At 44.8% G+C, this 24,033-nt stretch overlaps 1 protein-coding gene across 1 annotated transcript in view; it reads left to right on the top strand.

Annotated features, from left to right (window-relative positions):
• The window catches only part of F13A1 (coagulation factor XIII A chain), a 148,346-nt gene that overhangs the window by 105,245 nt on the left and 19,068 nt on the right, over nt 1–24,033 (top strand). Inside the window, exons 11-13 of the mRNA XM_008070448.2 lie at nt 5,617–5,770; nt 13,227–13,514; nt 19,522–19,682. Coding sequence (XP_008068639.1) covers nt 5,617–5,770; nt 13,227–13,514; nt 19,522–19,682 — 603 coding nt within the window. The remainder of the gene's footprint in view (nt 1–5,616; nt 5,771–13,226; nt 13,515–19,521; nt 19,683–24,033) is intronic.

Genomic DNA, 24,033 nt, shown 5'->3' with positions numbered 1-24,033 from the left:
TGTATAAGGAATCCTTTCTCAAGGGTACCTGAAGTAGGATTCCATGGGGAGTGTCATACGTAATTTTAATGAGAGCCGAGGTGACTCAGGGCTGAAGTTGTGGGCTCTCTTCCCTTCCCTCCTCCTTGCTATGTCAGCCTGTCTCTCTCGACCCAGGTACATCAGCAGGGGTTTACTTTCTCTTACCTCTCAGCATACTGATTTTCTCTGTCATTCTCTACTCATTTCTGGGCCAGATCAAGCATCATGTTCATTGACTTTTTTCTTTTTCCCGGGGCCTTGGTCTCCTTGAGTGAAAATAGAACCTACAAGAAGAGTATGCCTGGAAAGCGTCTGCCTTCTGTCCCTTTTCCTCTCCTCCTCCATTTTGGAAATTTACCCTCCATGTTTCTAGATTTCTGCCAGGGCTTAAAGCCTATTTCTCATGTCTTCACCACTGCAACAGGCTCCTCTGGTTCTGATGGCTCATCTGCCTTTTCTCCCCAATTCATGGTGGCTGAGTGCTTCCAAAGAGGTCAGGAAAGGGCAGAGCAGCTTTACGTGTCTGGAGTCATCTTCCGAGACCCCATAATCACTAAGCTCTCAGCAGTTCTTAGTGGAGAACTCTATTCCTAGTGGAGATAATTCTCTTCTGTCTTAACTTCTTCTAATTGGTTTTTTTGCTCCCTTAACAGCACTCCACCACCAATCACACACATATGTACCACACACATGTATGCATGTGCATTCATACACTTCTGCCTTACTTTCCTGGCACTGAGATGATTGTCACAGCAGCAGTGGATTCCCAGGGACCAAGGAAGGCATCCCATTGCCCCAGAAACTATGCTTCCCTCAGCTCTGGTCCAGCATTTCTCTGTAGACAACCTGTGCAGATGTTTTCCTACAGTTTCTCTGTTCTCAATTCAAACCTGTTTATTCCGCTGCTATCTTATGAGATGTAGCCCATTTTTTTGGCATCTCCTATTTAAATATATAATTCATTCATTTTTTTTCAAATAATATGTAAAACTTAGCAATTATTTTTGCTTCTCTTCTTAACTTTTCTCGTGTGTCTTGCCAAAAACACCTTCAGAAATTCCTGAATCCAACCGTTTCCGTCATTACCCGCTGAGCTCTGTACAGTGCTGAACTCCATGAGGTCGCCTCCTAACTCATCTCTCCACTCCCTCTCTTACCCCTTTTTTGTATATTCACCACAAATCAGCTAGACTTATCTTTTGAAAGATAAATAAAAACATATCACGCCCCTGTCCCAAACCTTCACATGGATTTCCATCACCCTTAAAATAAAACTGAACATAAATGTTTACAAGATTCTATGTGACCTGGCCCCCAGCTTCCTTTGCTCACTCCTTGCTCATTTCTCTCCAGCTATACTGACCTCTTGCTCTTCTAGAAGCACCCATACGTATTCTTGTTTCTGAGTTTTTAGACACACTGTTTCTTTTGCCAAGAAAATTCCCCTCACTACTCGGCTTCCTATGGTAGAAGAACACTTTGCATGTTCTGTTCCCTCTCGGCATTCAGGTCCCTGCTCCTGGCATCTCCTCAAAGAGAGCCTTCACACACCCCATCCCTCCACTTAAAAGATCACTATCTGCCCTTTTATCCTCCTATACTGCCTTTATTTTTTTCTCTCCTTTCTAAAGTATAAGCTTTTATGAAAGTAGAGCCTGTTTTATTCTCATTTCTGAGAGCAGGGTCTGGTGCCAAGAGGGCTGCCTGGCCCAGGCAGGCATTTGCTGCCTCCACATGTCCTCGCAGAAGCAGCATTTTCTCTGAGAGCTAGCGCTTGCAGATGAGGTCATCACCACTTGGGAACAAATCAAAGCAAGCTCTGTCCAGAGTCCTGAAATCAACAGTGCGTCTCCATCCTCAGTGGTGAAGAGCACAGCTTCTGCCAGTCATGGACAGATGTTTACATTCTTTTTTTTTTTTTTTTTTGAGTTGGAGTCTCACTCTGTCGCCCAGACTGGAGTGCAGTGGCCGCTCCCGGCCACCGCAGCCTCGACCTGCTGGGCACCGGCAATCCTTCCGCTCAGCCTCCCAAGTAGCTGGAACTACAGGCGCGCGCTACCATGCCCGGCTGATTTATTTATTTATTTATTTATTGTAGAGATGAGGTCTCGCTGCCTAGGCGTCTCGAACCCGCGGGCTCAGACAATCCACTCACCTCAGCCTCCCAAAGGCGCGGGATTACAGGCTGAGCCACCGAGCCCGGCAGATGTTTACATTCTATGGGCATGAGTGGGCATTTGCAGAGAGCGGTCCCCGAGTCTGCTGCCCCCCACATCTCCACTGAGCTTCCAAGGTCCTGAATAATGGTAGAGGCTATGTAGGATGTGCCTGTGTCTAAAAGGCCAGAATGTGTTGTCGTTAAAAGAGCACCAGATTCCGTGCGTGGATGACCAGGTTCAGCATGACTGTAGACTGTTCAGTTGTAGGGATGGAACTAGATGATTACTAAGATTACATTTCATTCAAAAGAAGGAAGAGAAATTAGCCTTAAACAAAGCGCTTTCACAAGTAGTACCCATCAACCCAGAGGAAGGTAGGCTCAGAGAGACTGAGTAACTCATTCAAAGTCACACAGCCTAAGTCCAATATTCCTTGTCATGTACCCTGCACTTAGCTACTGTTCTACCATGGAGTGTTAACTTATCTTGGGTGAAGCCTATCGCTGGTGCTTTTTTAAAGCCCCTCAGTGATTCTCACGTGTATCCAGGGTGGAGAACCATTATGCTAGTGATGGAAACCGAAAAGAAAACTTGCTGATGTCACCTGGAAAAAATGCTTTCCCTCCACACCTCACCCCTGACATACATATACAAAAACCATCTCACTAGGGTGTTTCTCTTCTCCTCTCTCCACAAGGGACAGTGCTGTTGGGGTGACAAGATTTTAGCTTACATAATGTTTTAAAGCCATACTCAAGGGAAGCCACTTTCATACTTAGCTTATCTCCCTGGGAAATCATAACCTGTTGTGAGTGTTGTTATTAAGAGGATATTTATCATTATTATTGCTATAATGTGCAAGTAAGGGTGGTAGCTGTTTGTGTTTGCATGGCTTCCTCCAGAGGGAATGCCAGAGTTCTCAGGCAATTCATTTAAAGTTTTCTTAGCTTTTTTCCCCTCCAAAAGGATAAATATTCCTTGGGCATCTACTCTGCCCTCTCCTGCCCTGATTCCTTATTTTACATTTCAGTCTTTCACACCATGTGATTGGCACCACTGAGTTCTGGTTGCTCTGCTGAGGAGCAAGGCTGTCATTTATTACCCTTGAAAACCTGAGCCCCAAGCATGGAACCATCTCACCACCTCAAGCTGGTGCTCAGGTTCTGTGATGGGGAAGAGGTTCAGTGTGATGGGGAAGAGGCAGTATGCTGTGAAGGTCAAGGGTACTGGCTGTGGGCGAGCTCGGGGTTTGCTCTTCTCCACCAGCCCCTAACCATGTGACCACAAACACTTTTCTTCCCACTTCTGAGTTTTGGTGCCCTCATCTTTAATATGGTTACAATAATACATACTTCACAGTCTTCTTGTGAGGATCAGATCAAATCATTTATAAAATGTTCCTAAAACACTGTGGACATTTAACAAATGTTGGCTATCTCCTCCTTAGTAGAAATCAGACTTCACGTACACTCAAAACACTGTGGGAAAGTAGATAAAAATTACTCTCTTTAATCTTAACCATAAAATTGGGGATATATCATCAATTTTCCCCATTACTCAAAAATAAGCAATGCATTTTCACTCAATTTTGAAATTTACAAGTTATGTTTACATGGATCTTATCTCACACTGACCTAAAATGCTCCTTTGAAATTGGCAGAGCAAATCTAATTATCTTCACATTATAGAAGCAGGAACTGAAGTTCAGAGAGGTTAACGTGACTTTATATGCCCAAGCACACGCCCAAGATAATCCAGTGCCTCTCTCTAATACTTTCTTTGGAACCATTGTGCCTGCCAGTCCCTTTGCCTAGCCTAGCCTTCCTTCCCTTCATTTATCTGTTCACTAACTCCTGCACATCTTCCAGGTTTCAACTTGGCTGTTACTTCCTCGCCAACCCCCACCCCAGTGCCCCATGTACTCCCAAAGCATCTTGAACTTATCCTCTCCAGGCACTTACTATACTGTCTTTCAGGGGTTCTGGTTCCTGGGTGTCCAACAGAATGATCTAAGACCCTCTAAAAAATATAATATTTAGGGTCTCACCCAAGACCTCCTTAATCAAGCATCTAATTTTTTAAGTTCTCCTGGAGATTCTGATGACAGAATCATCTTCACTAGAGCATAAACTTCAGAGTGGTAGTGATCAAATCTATGTTGTTCATCATGAAGACTTCAAAATTTTGAACAATATCTTGAGATATGATTAAACAATATATTATTATCAATAACATTTACTGAGTATTTAGTCTGGACCAGGCACTATGATAAGTAATCTGCATGCATTCATTTAGTTAATTCTGCCAAATGTCCTGTGAGGAAAGAGTTATTATTACTCCATTTAAAAAGAGGGGGGCATTGAAGCTGGAGAGGAACTTGGGAAACATTTAGCAAATACATCAAAGACTGTTAGCAGTACAATTTATGTTTTCTACCTGCTTCCATGCTAATAAATGGAACCCCCAAGAAAGTCTTTGTAAAAAATATAATAAAGGACTCTGGGGGAATCCGTTTTCAGACACAAATTAGACATTGTCTCTAGAAAGTAACATAGTAGAGCAGAACCTTGTAAGTGCTGGGCATCAGCCAGCATGGCCCCAAGATGCTATTTTCAAGTTCCACAGATGGCACATTTTAGTTGCAGAACCACCAGAAAATTGGCTAAACTCCTCCTGGATAGTCTAGTATTATTTTTCAATTAAAATGCTTTTGGCTGCAAGTAACAGAACTAGTATAACTAAAACAATCGGGGGGTTATTTTTCTCACATAAGAAATCCTAAAGTAGGTGGTTCCAAGGTTGGCTTAGCCATTTGATAGCAACATCAAGCCCTCAAAAGCCTCCAAACACCTCTCCTCTTTCTACTCTGCCATCTACTCATTGTTGCAGCATTTCTGTTCCCTGTCCCAGAATGGCAACAGCAGTTTCAAGCATTACTTCACTTTGCATAAAAACATTTGAAAGCAGAAAGGACAAACACTCCCATGTACCTCTGTCCTTTTGTAAGGGGGAAAAAATCTTTCCCAGAAGTCCCCTAGTAGACTTCCTCTTCTTCCTAGAAGTAGGTCGTATAGCCACTGCTAGCTTAAACAAAGTCTGGAAACACAAGCCATGGGCATGGTGGCATGGTGTTGTCAGCTCTCCCTTAGGAGGTAGAATTTATTAGGAAGAACAAGGGGAGAAAGAGACAATTGCTGCTTAGACAGTTGATTGCCCCAGCACCAAATAGTCTTCATTTAAAATACTGATGGGTAATATAAACTAGGTTCCCCTTCAGAATATTTTTTAAACCAGTTTGGCTCATTAAATCCGATGCTGTTGAAGAAAGGAGCATGCCAACTCCAGGGATCTCTAGATGACTACAGTATGGGGAGTTAAAGATTTTAACAACCAAGGACATGTGGTGATGGCTAATGCTTTTCTCTCCTGTTTCCAGGTCAACAGCGATCTTGTTTATATTACAGCCAAGAAAGATGGCACCCACGTGGTGGAAGCAGTGGATTCCACTCACATTGGAAAATTAATTGTGACCAAACAAATTGGAGAAGATGGCATGAAGGATATTACTGATACTTACAAATTCCAGGAAGGTAATTTACTACAACTGAATGAAGATTTATTTTCCCAAGTCCATTTAGTATTTATTAACTGTCACTCTGAAATGTGTTTCGGGGAAGGCACTGGCATTTGCAGCATTTGGTAGCAAGAGCAGAAGTAAAAACTCTTATGAGTGAAAGACACGTCACACATGCAATTTTTCATGACTGTTTTGTTTGCTTGCTTTGAGCAGCATTCCCCTTCACATAGCTTGTAAAATTATTTGGTTTAAAATCATATTCATTATAACAGAATATAGACTATGTTCTTGCTCACAAGAGCCTTAAATTTAAATAATCCTATTAGAAAATACTATATAACTAATATAATTTTAGTTCAGTAATAACAATTTAAATAATGACTTCACATTTGTTTAGTACTCTATAAATTATTTTCATATATATACGTTGTTCCATTGAATTATCATGGAAAGCCTGTGAGGTAGATAGGTTCAATATTATTAGGACAGGGCAATCTCTCTAATTCAGACCAATAAGGTTGAAGATCAGTTTCAATTATAAAATAATATTATGTTGTTTTTTTGTTAACATTTATTGTATAGACTGTTTCAAATGGCACTATTGGGTTCAATTCTATCTCAATCAATACTGAGTGTCTTGGCCTGCAAAAGGTTTGATGCTGAGGATTCCAGCAATGATCAGGACCCAGATCCTGTCCCAGGCCAAGTGATAGAATTATTATGCAGAAGGAGATTTGGGAAGGAAAAAGACAGACATTAAATTCAACCAAGAGATTCAGAAAAAACAAAACTCAGGAAGAGAAGTCACAGACCTCAGTTAAAGAAAGCTGGTCAGGGCTTCCAGGCACTGGGAATGTGACCAAAGTTAGGAAGTGTGAAGTGGCCCAGTGTATTTAGGGTCCTGCAAACCCATTATCTCATCAAGCTCAGAATGCTCAATGGCTGGAGACAAAGCGGCTCAAGGTCAGTGGCTAGGAGATAGATGACCTTGGGTGTCTTGATAGGAAACATAGAGTATATGTTGCAAATGATGCACTGCCAGAGGTTGTTAGGAGTGATATTTATTTTAGTGAATGGATAAAAATGACATATAATTAGCCTATACCTAAATATTCATTGGTGTTCTTGAAATGCTAAGAAGTGCAGAATTTGTTTTAAATATTTTAGTCAGTCTCCCCGCTCTTATTTACAAAAACAATTTGCACTATAAAGAAAAAGCTTGCTGAATTGAGAATGCTTCTGCAGTCTCAGAAATTCAAAATTTTTGTCATCTGAACGAGTAAAGTTTTACTGTATCCTTGCAGTGGTTCACTCTCCTCTCCTGTTGGTTATCATCTGTTGCACAACATAGATACAAAGACATCTTTTCTTCTTTTTGGCTTTTTCCTAAAAGGAAAGTTAGAAACAATATAAACACAATAAAACAAAACAAACAAGCAATACTGTCTTACTATAGAGCTATAAGCAGAAAGGTTTGGAAAGGGAAAAAGGAAAGTTCATAGAAAAACTTAAGGAAACTAACTGCAGCATCCACTCATTTCCACATTCCTCCACTCAACAGCTGGCTCTTACCACCCACCACACTCCAGTGCTGTGTGTGACTGGAGATCCGCACAGTCCTGCCTTCCGATCTAACTGAGGAGAAGAGTAGAAGCAGCCCTCACTATGCTAGATGAGACTTGCTCTGGCCTAGGATGGGATGCTAGAATGCTGCAGGACATAGAGAAGAACTTCCAACTCAGAATCAGCAGTTGGGGAGCCTTGTGGAAGAAATTAGTGAAGGTCTTACTGAGCCCGAAGGACAAACAGGGATTGGCAGGTGAAGCTGGGGAAAGATTTCTCCAGGAAAAGGTGGCAAGGCAGGGATTGTGGTGTGACCTCTGTTGCTTTGGAAGAAGTCCTGACCAGACAGTGTAGTGAACAAAAGGTGAACCTACAAGCAGCTAGGTGCAAGCAAGCTGTCCACATGACCAAATGTCTCCTGGAAGCCACGGGGCAGAGCACAGCTGCCGTTAGCTATCAGTGTGGAGGTGACAGTGAAGGCCAAGTTAGAAATGGGACAGGATCAGATGTCACAAGAGGGAAGACCACAAACCAGTCCACAAAGGAAGAGTCAGGGGTGTGGCCAGGGTGGACACCAGATTAAAACCAACAAAACATGTCAACTCTGCGTGAGGAAGACATCTGAGGTGCAGGCCTCCAGAGTTTGGGACAGTGGGGGTCTGGTCCAACCGAAAAGCCCCTCAATCCACATAGATGGTGGTAAGGGACAGCCTAACTGCTTCTGAGCTGAAGTTTGACCCCAAGTGGACAATTAATCTCTTAATCAGGGGTGGTACATACATTTTAAATTCTAACTTTGGAAATGACCAAGTAGAGTGCCATTTTAAGAAGGACACTGAGACTGCATCTGAATATGGTGGTAGAGAGTGGCTGATTATTAACGTCAGTCACTGACACATGGGGCAGGACTGGCCGCATCCATGACTGTACATTTGCCATCCTGATTCTCAGTCCAGTCTCTCAAATAATTTCTCTGATCCACAAATGTTGAGTGTGCACTAAAATATGGAAATGAGTAAAATCATAGGAAAAAAGTTATTAGATTTAGGAATTAACTATTTTAATGAATTAAGTAGCAGAAAGATCATTTTTCACTTTAACTTACTGAAGCTTAATATGAATTTTATAACTTTTTTCCAAAATATACAATTAAGAAGCTATCCAACTTTGAAAACCAAAATTCTGAAAACTTCCCCTGTGGCAGTATAACTTCTTAGATGATGGTGTCTTGATCTCATTCTCTCTTTGCTCCCTCAATGGCTCCCTCTTTCACTGGTATTTTCACCTCCCCTTCTCTATTTTCTCCTTTCAATCAGCATTTAAGCAGGCTCAAGTATCTCTTGTATTTTAAAAAATTGCAAACTCTTTTCCAATGTTATACTCCCCACCAACCACACCCCATTCTGTTTTGCTCCTGGCCCCCACTGCCAGCCATCCTGAAAAAGCAGGCTGAAAATTATGTCCCGCAGTGCTCCATTTCCATTTCTTCCTCTCTCACTCTACCCTGATGGCATATCCTTGAAGCTGTCCTTTTCAAGGTCGACAGCACTGCCTGGTTGTCACATGGAATAAACCTTTGGCAGACCTCATCTGACACAACTTTTCTTCTCTGTTCTTGAAATTCTCTCTTGTCTTTGTTTCTACAATGTAACTTTCTCCTGGTTCCACTCCCACTGGCCTGACCCCTTTTTCTCTGTCTTATTCTGCAACTATAAGCTTGTCATTCTCCACTCTGCTGAGTGTCACTTCATTCTAGGCTTCCACCTTTGGGATCCATTCCCATCTACTTTATGTTCTGTCTACACAGGTGGCATTAATGTCATATATGTACTGGTCACTTCAAGTGTGTGACTCTGCACAGACTTTACCTGAATATCCCACAGGAACCTGAAATGGAGCTTCCCAAATGCTAATCCCTCCCCCATCTCAGATCTATTTCTCCTGTGCTCCTGACTCTAGTGAAAAAAAAAAACAACACCAACCACACAAATTTAGCAACTTGAGAAACAGTCAGGCAACAAATTCTTTAAATGTCCCCTCTGAAATAGTTCTCAAATGCTTCCCCTCCCCTCTATCTATGGCCACACTCTGAAAATTAAACATGGTCTGGTGTGTAAAACCCTTAGTATAGTGTCTGATACACAATAAGTGTCCAGTGAAGTTAGTTTCTCCTATGATTAGTAATTCCATGATTAGTATCTTACTCCTCCTATGAGTTGAGGCTGTGGTTATTCTCCTTCTGGAAAAATACCTGCTCTAGCTTCCCAAGTCCACCTCACCTCCTCATCCCCTCCTTCTCTCAGTCTAACCCTGCCTTGCTGCCAAAGTGAGATCATCTGAAAGATAAACCTGGACCTGTTACAGCACTGCTTAAAAACCCTCGCTCATTCCCTGCTGACTTCAGGGCATCCCAAGCCTCATTCACAAAGCCTCTTGGTAGTTGGCTCCTTGGCTCCCTCACTGCATCTCCTGACTGTGTCCCATAGGCACCATCCACCACAGTGAGGTGAACAGCTGACAGTTCTTGCAACATGCCAAGCTCTTACCCGCCTCCCTGGCTCTGCCCTTACTGTATAGCAAAAACCACTCAAGAAGCCTCTCCTGTACCATCGTGTTCCCTGTATCGTAGGGCAACCTCTGTCTCTACCTCTGCGATCAGCTCTGTGGTAGCCATTCTTCACTTGTTCCTTCTGCCTGTGAGGGAAAGGCTGTGAGTCTCATCTGTGCCTAGCACCACATAGTGCCTGGAATTACAGAGACTCAATAGCACGAAATGACCACATGAATGGTCACTGAAGAGGCATTTTCATAGGTGGACTTTATTGCGCATACAGTGTCCTTAACCGGACTATTTCATGTCTATTATAAAGTTGAAAGTTTTGTCTCTGGCTGAAAGCAAAGTGCTTCTCTAAACTTGCCAGGCCAGGCTCCAGGTCTTGGGGACACAGAGGTGGACAAGACAGACTATGTCCCTGCTCTCATGACACTTGCATTCCAGCAGGGGAGATGATGTCACACAGTGACCAGTACCGTGGCAAAGAAGAGAAACAAAAGTGAAATATTTGTTAGGAAGAGATGGGAGGACCAGGGTTGGGGCACATTACAGATGAAGAGGGGTCTGAGGAGGTGACAGTAGAGCTAAGGCCAGAACAGTGAGAAGAGGCTTCATCTAACATAAAGGTGTTCTCTTATTACATACTAGTTAATAGAAAGATGTTTTCGACTTTGCACCTGGAGGCTACAGCAGCATCTCAGAAATATAATCTGGCTTTGGATAAATCCCTCCTAGCACTCGAATGTTGCCCGTGGCCCTGAATTATGTAAGACGCCAGAGCACAGAGCTTAACTGCAGAGAAGCAGGAACAACTCAGCCAGGCTCTGGGAAAGCCCGCAGTTCTCTCCTCCTCCCTGGGCCTGTGCTTCCTGGAACAGCCCCAGCCTGCCAGTCCCTGTGCCTAGAGGTCTCCCTCACAGGCTGGAGCTTCCCCAGAAGGAAGCTTCAGGTCCTCCCCCTACAACATGCTATAAAGCTGCTCACAGCTGGCCTCCTTTCCCCTGGTCTCACCTGGGCCACCTCAGCTCCCCTCCCCAAGGCAGCACCTCTCTGATAGTGTTCCCGCTGCTCGTGTTTGCCTCCTGCCTTTTACCTACATGCACCTTTGGTCCCCATCCAAAGTAATAATCCTTAATGCCCTCCTCACGGACCTATGTGCCCGATGATTTCTGCTAAAATATTTCACTGTGCCATGCTTTTCTTCACTCCTCCCTTCCTTTATTATCTCCTTCCTATTGATCTGCAAACTCGTGCTGTAGCCAATGCTTGTCCTTGATCAGTTGTTCCTGGCACATTCTTGCAGTCTTGACAATCAGGGCTATTATTCACACACACACACACACACACACACACACACACACACTTACACATTTTGTATGCAATACCTGCTGTATTTCCTCCATCTTTACAGCACAGTTTCTGTTTGGTATGCATCTACTACCTCTAATCCATCTAGCAACACTAGAATGTAGGCATCCTTATTTTACAAACGAGGAGATTGATGGTAATAACAGTGCCTGCCTTGTGTAGTTGTCATGAGGATTAAATGAGATAAGGTACAATAAGCACTTAACCCCATGCTTGGCACATAGCTAGCACTCAGTGATAGTTATGATTAATTGGCCTCTTAGTCACCATTGTGTTTAGTTATTAGCTACATAAAATAGAAGACAATTTCTTAACATAATTACAAAAGCCAGCATTCTTATTTTAAAAGGTTTTTTCACTAGCTATTCTTATGACTACTTTTTACAACCCAGAGAATCTGCCTCCTCTTTTCATCTCTGCCCTCCACGATGCACAAAGATAAGCCCAAAGGTGTTTAGAATGGAAAAGGGCATGGCAACCATTCCTCTATACCTCCATAAGCCCTGTCTCCAAGGCCAAGCATCTTGTCCAAATCTCCATAAGGACCGTCATCCCTGCCTGTCAACATCTGAGGCACAAGCTCCGTCCAGGCCTGACTTGTGTCTGTATCTCTCACTTTCTTGCCTACATAAAAAACATTTTTGGTTGGGCTCGGGGGCTCAGCCTGTAATCCCAGCACTTTGGGAGACCAAGGCGAGTGGTTGCCTGAGCCTGGGGGTTCGAGACCAACCTGGGCGACTTGGCGAGCCCTCACCTCTACAATAAAAAATAAATAAATAAAACTGAAAAAAATTAGCCAGGTGTGGGACCACATGCCTATAGTTCCAGCTACTTGGAAGGCTGAGGTGGAACAATCACCAGAGCCCAGCAGATCATCACTGGAGTAGCTGTGAGCCTGCCACTGCACTCCAGCCTGGGCAACAGCGTGAGACTCTAACTCAAAAAAAAAAAAAAGTTATTTTTTTCTTCTTCCAGAGCTCACCCTTTCTCCTCCCCCCACCCCCCGCCACTTCATCTCCACCACAACCACCTTGGAAACCTTACACAAGACATTTTCCTCAAAACAGCACACACACCCCAAATCACATTAGAACTCTGGTGCACCACCACATACCAGTAGGTGCTCCTCAGAAAACTGCATTATCGGATGAGTGTGGGAGACCTTTTGTTAAAGAAACACAGGCAGGCCTCCCTGTTGTCAGGCTTTATCTCAGACCTCTAACTGGCAAGTGAAGGTGGGGAACACCCGGAGCTCTTGACATCTCAGTGCTCCTCCAGGGCATCTGCCCTGAGAGCACTTGGGCAGGGACAGCTTTTTAATGTCTTGTCAGAGCCTGGCGTCCTGAGGGGTTGTGGGGGAGCAGTGCATGGTTTGGAAAAAAGCAATCTCTGCATTCTGCTGGGGGTGGGTTGGGAATGGAAACCAAGGAAGGTAGGGAAGAACAGGGCAGGAGCCACCCAGGGTCAGTTCAGCAAAGAGCAGATGGGACAGGCCCAAGTGGAAGGCAAGAAGGGGAGGAGAAGTCTTGCTGGGGAGCCCACAAATTAGAGAGAACTCATATTGCAGGAAGTGGAATGGCAAGAGGCAATTATTTCCAAAATTCTTGCTTAGAGGTCCCCAAATTCTAGCCATATGTCTAGGATTCAGGGAGGAAAGCAAATGGACCCCATAGTTTGAGAAGGTTAGATTTTACCAGTTTGACCTGCCAAACTCTGAAACAGTGGCATCGAAGAAACAACCCTTAGAGCTTTCCAGAGAAGCCCTGACCCTGCTACCTCTAGACTCAGCAGGTCACTAACTCTCTGGGAACCTGATTTTCCAGAATTTATAGCAGAAATCATGATGGTCCCTGCCTCCCAGGGAGGTTGTGAGGCTTATATTGATGATCCAACAAGTACCACATGCAGTGAGTCCACTAATGTGACTTTCTCTTCGGTGGATTGCATTCATTTCTTCCTATCATTATCTCTGGGTCTCTCCTAGGTCAAGAAGAAGAGAGATTGGCCCTAGAAACTGCCCTGATGTATGGAGCTAAAAAACCCCTCAACACAGAAGGTGTCATCAAATCGAGGTCCAACGTTGACATGGACTTTGAAGTAGAAAAAGCCGTGCTGGGAAAAGACTTCAAGGTCACCATCACCTTCCAGAACAACAGCCCCAACCATTACACCATCTCAGCCTATCTCTCGGGCAACATCACCTTCTACACTGGGGTCTCAAAGGCTGAATTCAAGAATGAGACATTCAATATGAAGCTGGAGCCTTTGTCCTGTAAGCTAACAAGAATGTGGTTCCCTCCAGGGCTTATTACCTGACTCCCTGTCTCACTAGGTGATAACAACCTCTAATAGGTTCTAAGTTAAAGCTCTCCCCCAGAGTTCACGAGAACCCACGTATCCAGAAAAACCTCCACTTTCATCTTCACAGCTCATGCTTGGAAGTGAACACCAACATTTTCAAACCTAGAGCCCCATGAGTCATGAGAATGAAATGAAACTTCTTGCTACTCAAAGTGTGGTCGATGGACCAACAACACCAGCCTCCCCACGAGTTTGTTAGAGATGCAGAATCTCACACCCTAGACCTCCTGAATCAAAATCTGCAACCTGACAAGGTTCCAAGGGAATTAGCATGAACAAGAGAGTTTGTGAAGCACACATAAACGACCCGTCTCAGAAAACAGGCCCTCTGGTGGCATCTCTCTCCCGAGCCAGGAAAATCTTTTGGGGGCTGCCCATAAAGAATGATGTGCTTTGCTTTCCCGTTTATAAGGCAGGAAGGTCTAAGATCTGCCTTCAGGCTGTTTCTTAAAAACGCTCTGTCTTATTCTAGGAAGAGTGCCCATCACTGGGAGAGGGACTGGAGGCACAAGAAGTGCTGTCCCCAGTTCATGGAGGGCTTCAGTCTCTTGGTCATCTTTCATAGGGCATCCGTGTACACGTCCTTCCAAGCATTTATCACTACAAAAATCCCCAATATTTTAAATAGGTTGAGCTCAGCACGCTTCAGCCTGCATTAAGGATTGCAGTTTTGACCTGCCTCAATTCTTGAAAGGCTGGTATTGGGTGGGCTCAGGAGTTGGCCACACAACTGGCAAAATGAGTCAACCAGAGAAACCAAACTCCAGGCAGGGCGTGGCAAGTTAGATAGAGCAGGATGAAAATGACCCTGGACTCTACAAGGTACCAATTTTGCCCTACCCGACATGTGGGACTGAAAAAGAAACAAAAAATTATACACAAACAGTAATTTTTACAAAGGGGAGGCAAGCAAGCCTAGTATGCCCCACTGGGATGACTGAACCCCATGCCTTGATGGTTTTCAAGCTCTCTGCATTCAGTGACCATCACAGCCACAGTACTCTTGGTGAGGCTGCAGAAAATATTCCTGGAAAAATGGGACACTATCCTAAAAATCCTAATTCAAAGAAACCTACTCAAACCTGAAGGCAGCAAATCTCCCTAGCTTCAGTAACTTAGCTAACAATTAAGAAAGCTCCATAATATTCTTTTTTGGAAACTGGAAGATTAAATACTTGTCCTATCTCTAGGGCTAGGGGAGGCAATTCTCATAGAAAGGGATAGTTAGTGTAAAGTACTAAAAAAGGACAATATTCACAGTCATTTAGAACAGGTAGCCACATCCGATTTCAGAAAGTCTGATTCTTGCAGTTAGACAACTCTGGACATAAGGGACGTCTGTGTCACCCTCTAGCTTTGTGTCCCTGAGCAAGTCACTCGAGCAATATGAGTTACTTGAGCAATATCAGTAAATGGGAACACTACCGCCCACACCACAGGATTGTTGGTCCAGTTCCCCAAATCTAGTGCTTGCAAGTCCAGCTCTGTCTTTTGCTGGAGACCTTTTTATGGAGTTTACCTCTGTCTTTTTATGGAGTTTCTGGTCCATGGGGGAACCAGTCAATAAGCAATCAAACAAGGGAATATGCAGTGTGGTCATGTAAGTAACAGAAAAATATAAAGCAGGTTAAGGGAGACAGAGAGTGTTAGTGGGGATAGGGTGTTCAGGGAAAACCTCTCTAATAGGGTAGCATTTAACAGAGGCCAGACAGAAGGGCAGGAGTGAGCATTCCACCCAGAAGAAACCATATGTGCCAAGGCCTTGGGACCAGAGCATTTCTTATGTGCTCAGTGAGCAGCATGGGCCAGAAATGGGAGTAAATGAGACAAGGGGGAAAGTGATGGGTGCAACAATGTAGGTTTTTGTAAGAACTTTGTCATTTATTTTGAGTGAGCTGAGGAACCAGTGGAGGTTTTTCAGCAGAAGTGTGACATGATCTAACTTAGATTTTGAAAGATCACTCTGGCTGCTGTGTTGAGAGAGACAAAAGGAGAAGTGGGCCTGAAGTTGAGAGACAAATTGGGATGCTTTTGCAATCATGCAGCTGAGAGATAGATGATGGCGGTAGTGATGGAAGCACTGAGAACTCATCAGATCTGGGTATGTTCTGAAGGTAGAGCCCACCTGATTGACTGATGAGTTGGCTATATGGTATGAGAGAAGGAGAGTGGAGGAAATCAAATGAGATCGTGTATATGAAATGTTTTGCAGATGGTAGGCTCTCAGAAAATGGTAACTTCCAACAAGTCTACATTTGGGGAAACTAAGGCAGAAAAGATGAGTTGATGTATTCAAGGCCACACACAGCAATTAGAGGCAAAGTAGACCCATCCAGGCAATGACAGTTAGTCATTTTGTATAAACTTGGCCCCAAGTGGGCCAGTTCCCTTGCTCCTGTCCCCATTACCTGGAGACCAGCACAGATCCTTAGACAGGAAACTAAGCACCAGCCCTTTTCACAAGTCATATTGCTCACTCTCCTTCTCATTCTCCCTTTAATCCAGTAAAAGAGTGAGTTTGTATGAGTGAGTGGGCCAGACTGGAATGCTGTATCATCCTCTCAGTCATTGATCTAGGGACAGCTGACCAAACCCACGCCTGAGTCAGTAGGAACACAGCTCCCACCCACTCGGCCAACCCCAGGGCTTGTCCTGAATAACTTGAAGAGAACTAGAGACTCTTTGTTCCTTTGCCCCGCAGGCAGGTGGCATCAACTACATGCAATAAGTTGCATATTGCAATCTAAGTTGCATATTGCAATCTAAAATAAATTGCCATATATTGCAAAAAGTCACATAATTTTAAACCTTGATCAAGCATTCTTAGATGCCTCTACTGCAAAGAAAGTTTTCCAAGTAGAAAGGGGAGGCGTACCTTCCAGATTGATGATGAAAGGGAATGTGTGTGCTAGAATCAGCTTGGAAGCTCTGAATAACTTAAACCTCCCAGTACCTTCATTTCCACTTGGCTATATTTAGTTTTCTTTGCTTTTTGGAAAAGAGATGAGGCAGCTTCAGTCTGCCTCCCTTGGCTTTCCCCAGACACCGTAAACGATATTGGCAGCATCCCAGCCCCACCGCTCATAGAGGGAAAATCTATTCCTCCTTCTCTTGCCACGTTTAATAAACTTTATCTAGAACAATTTCTGTGCAGTGGCAAAATACAGCACTTACATAACGTACTATTTCAGGAGCACTGTTCTCTTGGGCTCTGAAGCACAGCCTGCTTTCTTTAGTGCTATGATTTAGGGAACATTCTACCTCAGACAAGAAAGGGGTCCTTATGCTGAGATTACAAAGGTAGCAAGTAAAGGAGCCAGGTATATCCCATTTACCCAAAGAAAGCCAGTGGTTAAAAATAACCACAGGAAGTCCATTTAAAAAAAATATTACCAGTGGCAGCAAGAGGCAAAATGCATGTTCTCCAGGCCTGTAGCTTTACCACTCCATTCATTCAGATCTGGAGACATGAAAAACTAGCCACATGTGCTCATCGGAGGCTGTGTCCAATGGAAGACCAGAGCCTCACTCATCTGGACAATTAATTGCAAGGGGAGCCATGCAGGAAGCAGGGTCCAAGATCAGGTCCAAAGAAGGCACTGTGAGTGGACCATTCAAAAAGGCAGAATTCAGGAGCCAGCTCTAAATGGAATAGGAGCTCTCCAGGAATCAAGTCAACCAAGCTAGTTGTTTAGCACTTGTCCAGGATGAACCAATACATTCTAATAATCTGCATGGCCTAGGACAGTGTTTCTCAGTCTCAGTACCATTGACCTATTGAGGTGGATACTTCTTTGTTGTGGGGACTTTTACTGTGCATTGTGGGATGTTTAGCAGCATCTCTGGCCTCTAACTACCAGATGTTAGCAGTAACCCACCCTCCACCCCAGTTGTGACAATCAAAAAGGTCTCCAGGCATTGCTAAATGTCCCCTGGGAGACAAAATTCCCATTGACAATGACCTAGTCTAGAATGACCAACCTTTCCAGTTTGCCAGGGGTTGGTGGGGTTCCCAAATGTAGAACTTTCAACTTTAAAACACAGACCATACTAAATTCATCCTAACTCTGCCCTAACTCCATCCCATTCTGCTATTAGAACCTCCAGTCTCTCAGAACATCTCACACTTGAACAGGCATTCTCTGGGACCATATTCAAATGCAGATCCTGATTCAGTGGTGTAGACTGGGGTTGAAGAACCTGCATTTCTAACAAACCCCCAGACCGCAAAGCAGACCACGGGCACAGCAGCAAGGGCCTCCATTAGAAGGGCCATGCCTTCCACTGAAATCAAGGTTTCTTACAGGGTTGATTCTGAGGAGATCCCCCTAGTTGTGGAAGTGGGCCCTCTCAGCCTTAGTTGTATCTCAGGGTCAGCTATGGGACTTTGATAAAACACTGGTGTCTGGGCCCCAACCGCCAATGCTCTGATTTAATTGACCTGGGGTGGGACCCAGCATGGCAGATTTTTAAAGGTCCCAGTTGATAGCAATGTGGAACCAAGACTGAGAACTTTTCCATCAGAAGCCTAGACACAGGCACAACACCTGCATACCTGTAAAGAGGCTTCCAAGGTTAGGTGCTGTCCAAGTCAGAAGACTCTCCAGCCTCTTGGTCTTCAGGGCCCAAGACAAGAGGCAGCAGGTAGAGTCCAGGTGTGAAATAATAAGCACGGTTCCAGGTGCCCTCACCTTTCAGCCAGAGGTGAGTCAGGAGCCCTTCCTTCTGCCCTGGAGCTGGTTCATCCACAGGCAGCATTCCTCCCTCCTTACAAAACTGCTGCTCAATACAGGGGTAAAATGAACTGCCCTCTGCACTTAAACAACCAGTCACGGGAAGTATTTCCTTCAATAACTTCCACAGGAAGAAGAAATCTTTGCCAAAAGCCACTGGGGAGGAAAGTCATGGAGATGCTCAGTTCTGTGAATGGTCTGGGAGTCTGTTCACTGTGGGTGGGGATAGAGGTGTGAGTCACTCATTCACCTGCTGGGCCTGTCAGCTATCAGTACACACAGGCACCTGGCTCCAACCAGGTAGCAGCAGGTACCACCTGGACTCAGCCTAGAGAAGACCTGCCCGATGTTCTCTAGGCTGTGGGAAATTGTAGTCATAAAGTGTGCCTGAGCCGCAAGATAGAACTCACCATCCTCAGCCCAGGTGGTGATTGGAGGGGAGTGAGGACCACTACCCATCCTCCAAATGCCATATCTGACTTTTCTCCAGGAGCTAAAAGCTAACATCAGTGGCTGGAGGAAATATGCCTTTGGCACAGAGGTCTTCTAATTAAAAATAGGGGAGGGTCTTGAAGGTAGCTGAATGCAATTGGTGGAAACAAGTTTCAACAGCTTCTTTCTCCAAAATAGAAAAATCCAATGCCAGATTGGTTACAGGAAAAGCTGGAAAGAAAATATAGTACTCTACAAAGACAAGGTTTAGGTCATTGAGAGTTTTGCTCAAGTGCGACCCATGGTCTGGGTGAGACATCTTTTATTTACGTGGGACAGTAGCCTTGGACTTGGGTGAGACATTTGTTATTTATCAAGGGGACCGTATGTGGACAGTGACCTTGGACTCTACGTGTGCCATATTGGGATCATCATTGCCCAAATTAAAGCCACTGTTAAAAACTCCTTGTTCCTCCATTTTAAACATCTTTGCCGTGGCATTTATTTTACAACCGCAGAACACTGTTTGGAAAGTGTGACACCATTTCTATAGAAAGACTTCACTGAAAATTAAATTTCCAGCACACTATTTACCTAAGAAGCAGGAGTGCTGGTCTCCGATTGACTCTCTGTTCCATTGACCCCTCACCGTTGCTGTGTGCAAGTGTGGGAAGGATGGGTAGCTTGGGGAAAAGTCAAGCAGATCCCATCTCAGGTCTTGACATAGGGCCTATTTGTCTTTCCTCCTGCCAGTCAAGAAAGAGGAGGTGGTGATCCGAGCCGGGGAATACATGGGCCAGCTATTGGAACAGGCATCCCTGCACTTCTTTGTCACAGCTCGCATCAATGAGACCAACGATGTCCTAGCCAAGCAGAAGTCCACTGTGCTGACGATCCCTAAGGTCATCATCAAGGTTGGTCTTAGTGTCTCATCTCAAACAAAGGAGAAAGGCATCTAGTCTTTGTGTGTGTGTGTGAGTGTGTGTGTGTGTGTGTGTGCGCGCGAATGTCCTGCTCCAAAAAATAATAACAATGGTGTAAGGATCCTCCTGTTCTTTGAAAGAAGTAAACCACCCTATATATAGACATGTACACATAATACTCTTCTCTCCAGATTTAAATATATAGACATAGCTGTATATATAAATATAACCTATGGGTATAAACACACTTGTGGAGGAAGATGAAGATGTGTAATGGCAGCAGATACTTAGAACTTTCAAGGTCTCCAGAATAAAGTGGGTTCAACATGCCATAAGATAGATAAACTGCCTGCATCACTTGAGGCATAATCTTGTTCACTGAGGTGTAATTGCAGACATTAAGATGCAAAAATCAAAATGGACAGCTTGATGATAACTTGTGTATATGTGCATACCTTGCAACCACCAGCCAGATGAGGAAATAGAGAGCTTCCAACACCCCCAGAAAGTTCCCTCATGCCTTTTCCAGTCAATAACCCTCTTGTTCATCATCAAGATAACCACTTTTCTGACTCTAACCACTTTAGGCTCATTTTGCCTATTTGGTCAGTAATTTTAATGGTGCCTCTCCAATTTCCACCAGAAATGTATGTCCAAATGGCTCACAGGATTTGGCAGAGACAGGCTGAGAGTGGATGGGAGCCTTTGTGTTCCTACTTTTCAGGCCCACGGCTGTAGCTTCTGGTGGCATCTGAGACTGCATCCCTGACCTTCCAGCCCTGGAAGCAGGAACTTAGGCCTCCGGCAGGGACGCTGGAAAGTGACATCGTATGCCAGCCCTTCTCCAGGACTTAGAACCCTTCCCTAGTCTCTGGAGAACACTCTTCATAAAGTGATTAAGAGTGATTAGCACAGATCTTGCTAAGCTGCATTATTCTAAAGTGATAGATAAATCAAAGCTTCATAAAGTTCATCATATTTTGAGTGGTCTTACAGGTGGGTGGGATGAGGGTAGGCCTTGTTACTCATTAATCATTTGCCATGAGTCATTTGTAAAGCTAATCACCTGTGTAGCACTGAGAACAGCAGTTTTCCTTAGGTACCCACTGGATTTCAGACACTTATTAAAGCATGTTACATACATAGCTGTGTTTTCAATCCTCAGCAACCCCACGAGGTAGGGAGTGCAAGCATCACTTTACAGATGAGGAAAGATAAGTAACAGAGAGGTCACATAACTCAGCCAAGATCACACAGCCAACAAGTGGTGGAGCTGGGCCTCCAACGCCTGCCATCTGGCTGCAGAGGCAGGGCTGGAACCCAGTTCATTTCACTGTTTCTTATGGTCTAGTCCTGTGTGATGACCAAATGAGCCACCCAACCTCACAGCCAATGCAGTGCCCACTGAGGAACGGAATGCCAGGTCCTTCATTTCTAGAAAGGCCCACATCATCACATCTCTTTGGTTCTTTCACTTCTGTTACCACTCACAGACCTATCATGGCACTGTCTACCCAGGAAGCCTTAATGGACAGAATGAAAACGAGGATGCGCATGGTTTGCAGGCGGAATCAGAAGCAAATGCAAAACAGAGAAGTGGGGACTGTGGTTGCCCCAGAGGCACTGTCATCCCATAAGAATGTGAAGTCAACAGCATAAAGCACAGGATGCCCTGTCCAGGAAGGTTGCTCTTCCCTACTGGCTCTCCCTAGAGACACGGGCCAGCTGCCTGTGAGCCTCCTCTAGCTGCACGGTACAGGCAGCTCCTGCCATCCTCGAAGGGCAGTGGGGTAGGGTTCATTCGTGAGCTCAGTCCTGAACCTTCCACACCAGAGGCAAGGCCTATGTGCTTACTTAATTATGAAGCGATGGCCTGTCCCTGCAGAGATCTCAGGGGAGAGCCTTCCCAAGCTGTGAACGGCTCAAACCACAGCAGAAAATAGAATTTAATTGCACCACTGATAATAAACTGGATGTGTGAAAGAAACTGATAACTTTCATCTTTTAGGCATTATTAATTTGAAGAATTATTTGTTAGTTATCTTCTGGGTTTACTTAAAAAGCAGTTTAATTCCCCAAGGAAGAATCAGAAATACCTTATCCCACAAGTCAGCAGACCTAAGAGGAAGGGTGTATTTTAAATAGAGAGTTGTTTTGTTTTGTGTTTGTTTCAAGGAATCAAGGATGCAGTTAGTGGAGGAAACTTATTTAGAGGTGGGGCCCTTTAATGGGGACTCAAGTCCAGAGAGATGGAAATTCTGGCTTCTTTCCATGCCAAGATTGTTCAGAAAGATGGTACAAGGCATTGTCCTGTAAACTGTCCCTTAACCAATAACCTCACTAACTCCAAGGACAAACCAAATACAAACAGGGGAAGAGGTGTTCCTGGGTAAAGCCCCTCACACCAAAAAGCCACCAGGTGTCACGGAGCTGTGGGAGGCCCTGAGTCCAGAAACTCAGGTCAGTGGCCTGGGGATCTGGGGTACTGTTTCGCCTCCTAGAATGGAGAAAAGAGAAAAGGAGAAGAGAAGAGAGGAGAAAAGGAAGGGGGAGGAAAAAGAAGGGAGGATGGGGAGTGGAAGAAAAGAGGAGGGGTAGGAGAGAAGAGAAGGGGAGGAAATGGAGGGGAGAGGAGAGGGGAGAAAAGGAGGAGGGATAGAAGGTGGAGAGAAAAGGGGTGGGAGAGGAGAGAGGAGGGGGAAAATGGAGGGAAAGGGAGAAGAGGAAGGGGGATGGGAGGGGAAGAGGAGGGAGGGTAGGAGAAGAGAGAAGGGGAGGAAATGGAGGGAAGAGAGGAGGGGAGAAAGGGAAGAGAGGTAGGAAGGAGAAGAGGAGAGGAGGAGAAAGGAGGGTCAATGGAGAAGAGAGGAGAGGTGAGAACAGAAGGGAGGAGAAAAGGAGGGGGATGGGAAGGGGAAGAAGAAGGGGAGAAAGGAGGAGAGAGGAGGAGGAAGCTCTGAGAAAACACTAAGTTGAAAGGCCTCAGGGAGAAGACCCAGATAAATTTTACACACAGGTTTTGGAGAAGGCAGTGAAAACACAAAACCACAATGGCTCAGAGGTCCAGAACTACCTATGACATGTGTCATGTCCCCAGATTCTAGGCTGTGCTCAGGGATGCAGTTCCTGGAGGAAACTTATTTAGAGGTGGAGCCATTTGACAGGGCCTGGAGTCCAGAGAGATGGAAATTCTGTCTTCTGCTCATGTCAGGTTGGGGTGGGGGGAGGCCCAGCTGCCTGAGCCTCGACGTTTCTGCAGAGAACGTCCTAGGCACAAGGTGAAGCAAGACGAGGCAAAGAGAGAACATGACCTCCCCGCTCAACTCACAGGTGAGAGGAGGGAGTGAGACCAGCACCCAGAAATCACAGTGACAGAAGCTGTGGTTTAGTAAGCATAGCATTATTAAACACATCCCTCGTGTGGTATTATTTAATCCTCATCACCATCCTGCAGGGGTGGGAATGTTGCTATAATTCCTATTTTACAGATGAGAAAACTGAGAGGTCCAGAAAGGGTAGTGCCTTGTAGCATAGTGGTCAAAACGTAGGCTCTGGAACCAAGCTATCCTAGTTCAAGACCTGTTTTCTCAACATAGCTATGCAACCCTGGATGGCTCACTCAACCTCTCTTAGCTTCTATTTTCTCATCTGTAAGATGAAGGGAATGGTAACTCTCCTTCTAGCGTTTTTGTATTTAATGTGTCAATGAGTGTCTGATGCCCAAGTCACAGTGAACACCAAGTATATGTTGGTTGTTTCTATAATTGCCATTATTGTGCTCATAAGTAACCTGTCTAGGATCACATGCTTCCTGAGGAAGGAGCAACGCTTCTAACCCAGTCTTCCTGTCTTAGAAGTTTGTGCAGGTGGCCACTAGACTAGGTTGCCCTCACAATGGAACTTTCACAGAAAGCAGAAGATGGCAATTGCCTCCACAACGGGTTTTGTGTTCAAGGAAGAAGCGATCACACAAGCCTGAGTAAAGTATCACACGTGAAGGCTGTAGAACGATAGCTGATCCCCAATGAATGGATAACAGTTAACCAGTAGAAATGGATGGAGAGAACATTCCAGATACCAGAATAGAATACAGCATCAGCAAGGGCTGGGGGGAGGTAGACCGTGGCATGAGGAGGCCCAGGAAGCTTGTCTTGGCTGGAATGGAGGCTGGGAGCAGGAGACAAGTAAAGATAACCTGAGAGAGGCAGCTTGGTGCCATTGAGAGGGGAGGCTACAGTTTTTAGATTAGAGCTTTGTCATTGACTCTGTGGACAAAGAGGCTTCAGTGAAGATTCTGGAGTAGGAATGCAACATGACCGTCAGCTCTGCCATCAGAGCCTCA

The sequence above is a fragment of the Carlito syrichta genome, unplaced genomic scaffold (genome assembly GCF_000164805.1).
Source record: "Carlito syrichta isolate Samal-C Ts95f unplaced genomic scaffold, Tarsius_syrichta-2.0.1 Scaffold313424, whole genome shotgun sequence".
NCBI lineage: Eukaryota > Metazoa > Chordata > Mammalia > Primates > Tarsiidae > Carlito > Carlito syrichta.
The sequence above is the reverse complement of the archived record's forward strand: the minus strand, read 5'-3'. Positions and strand labels throughout refer to the sequence as shown.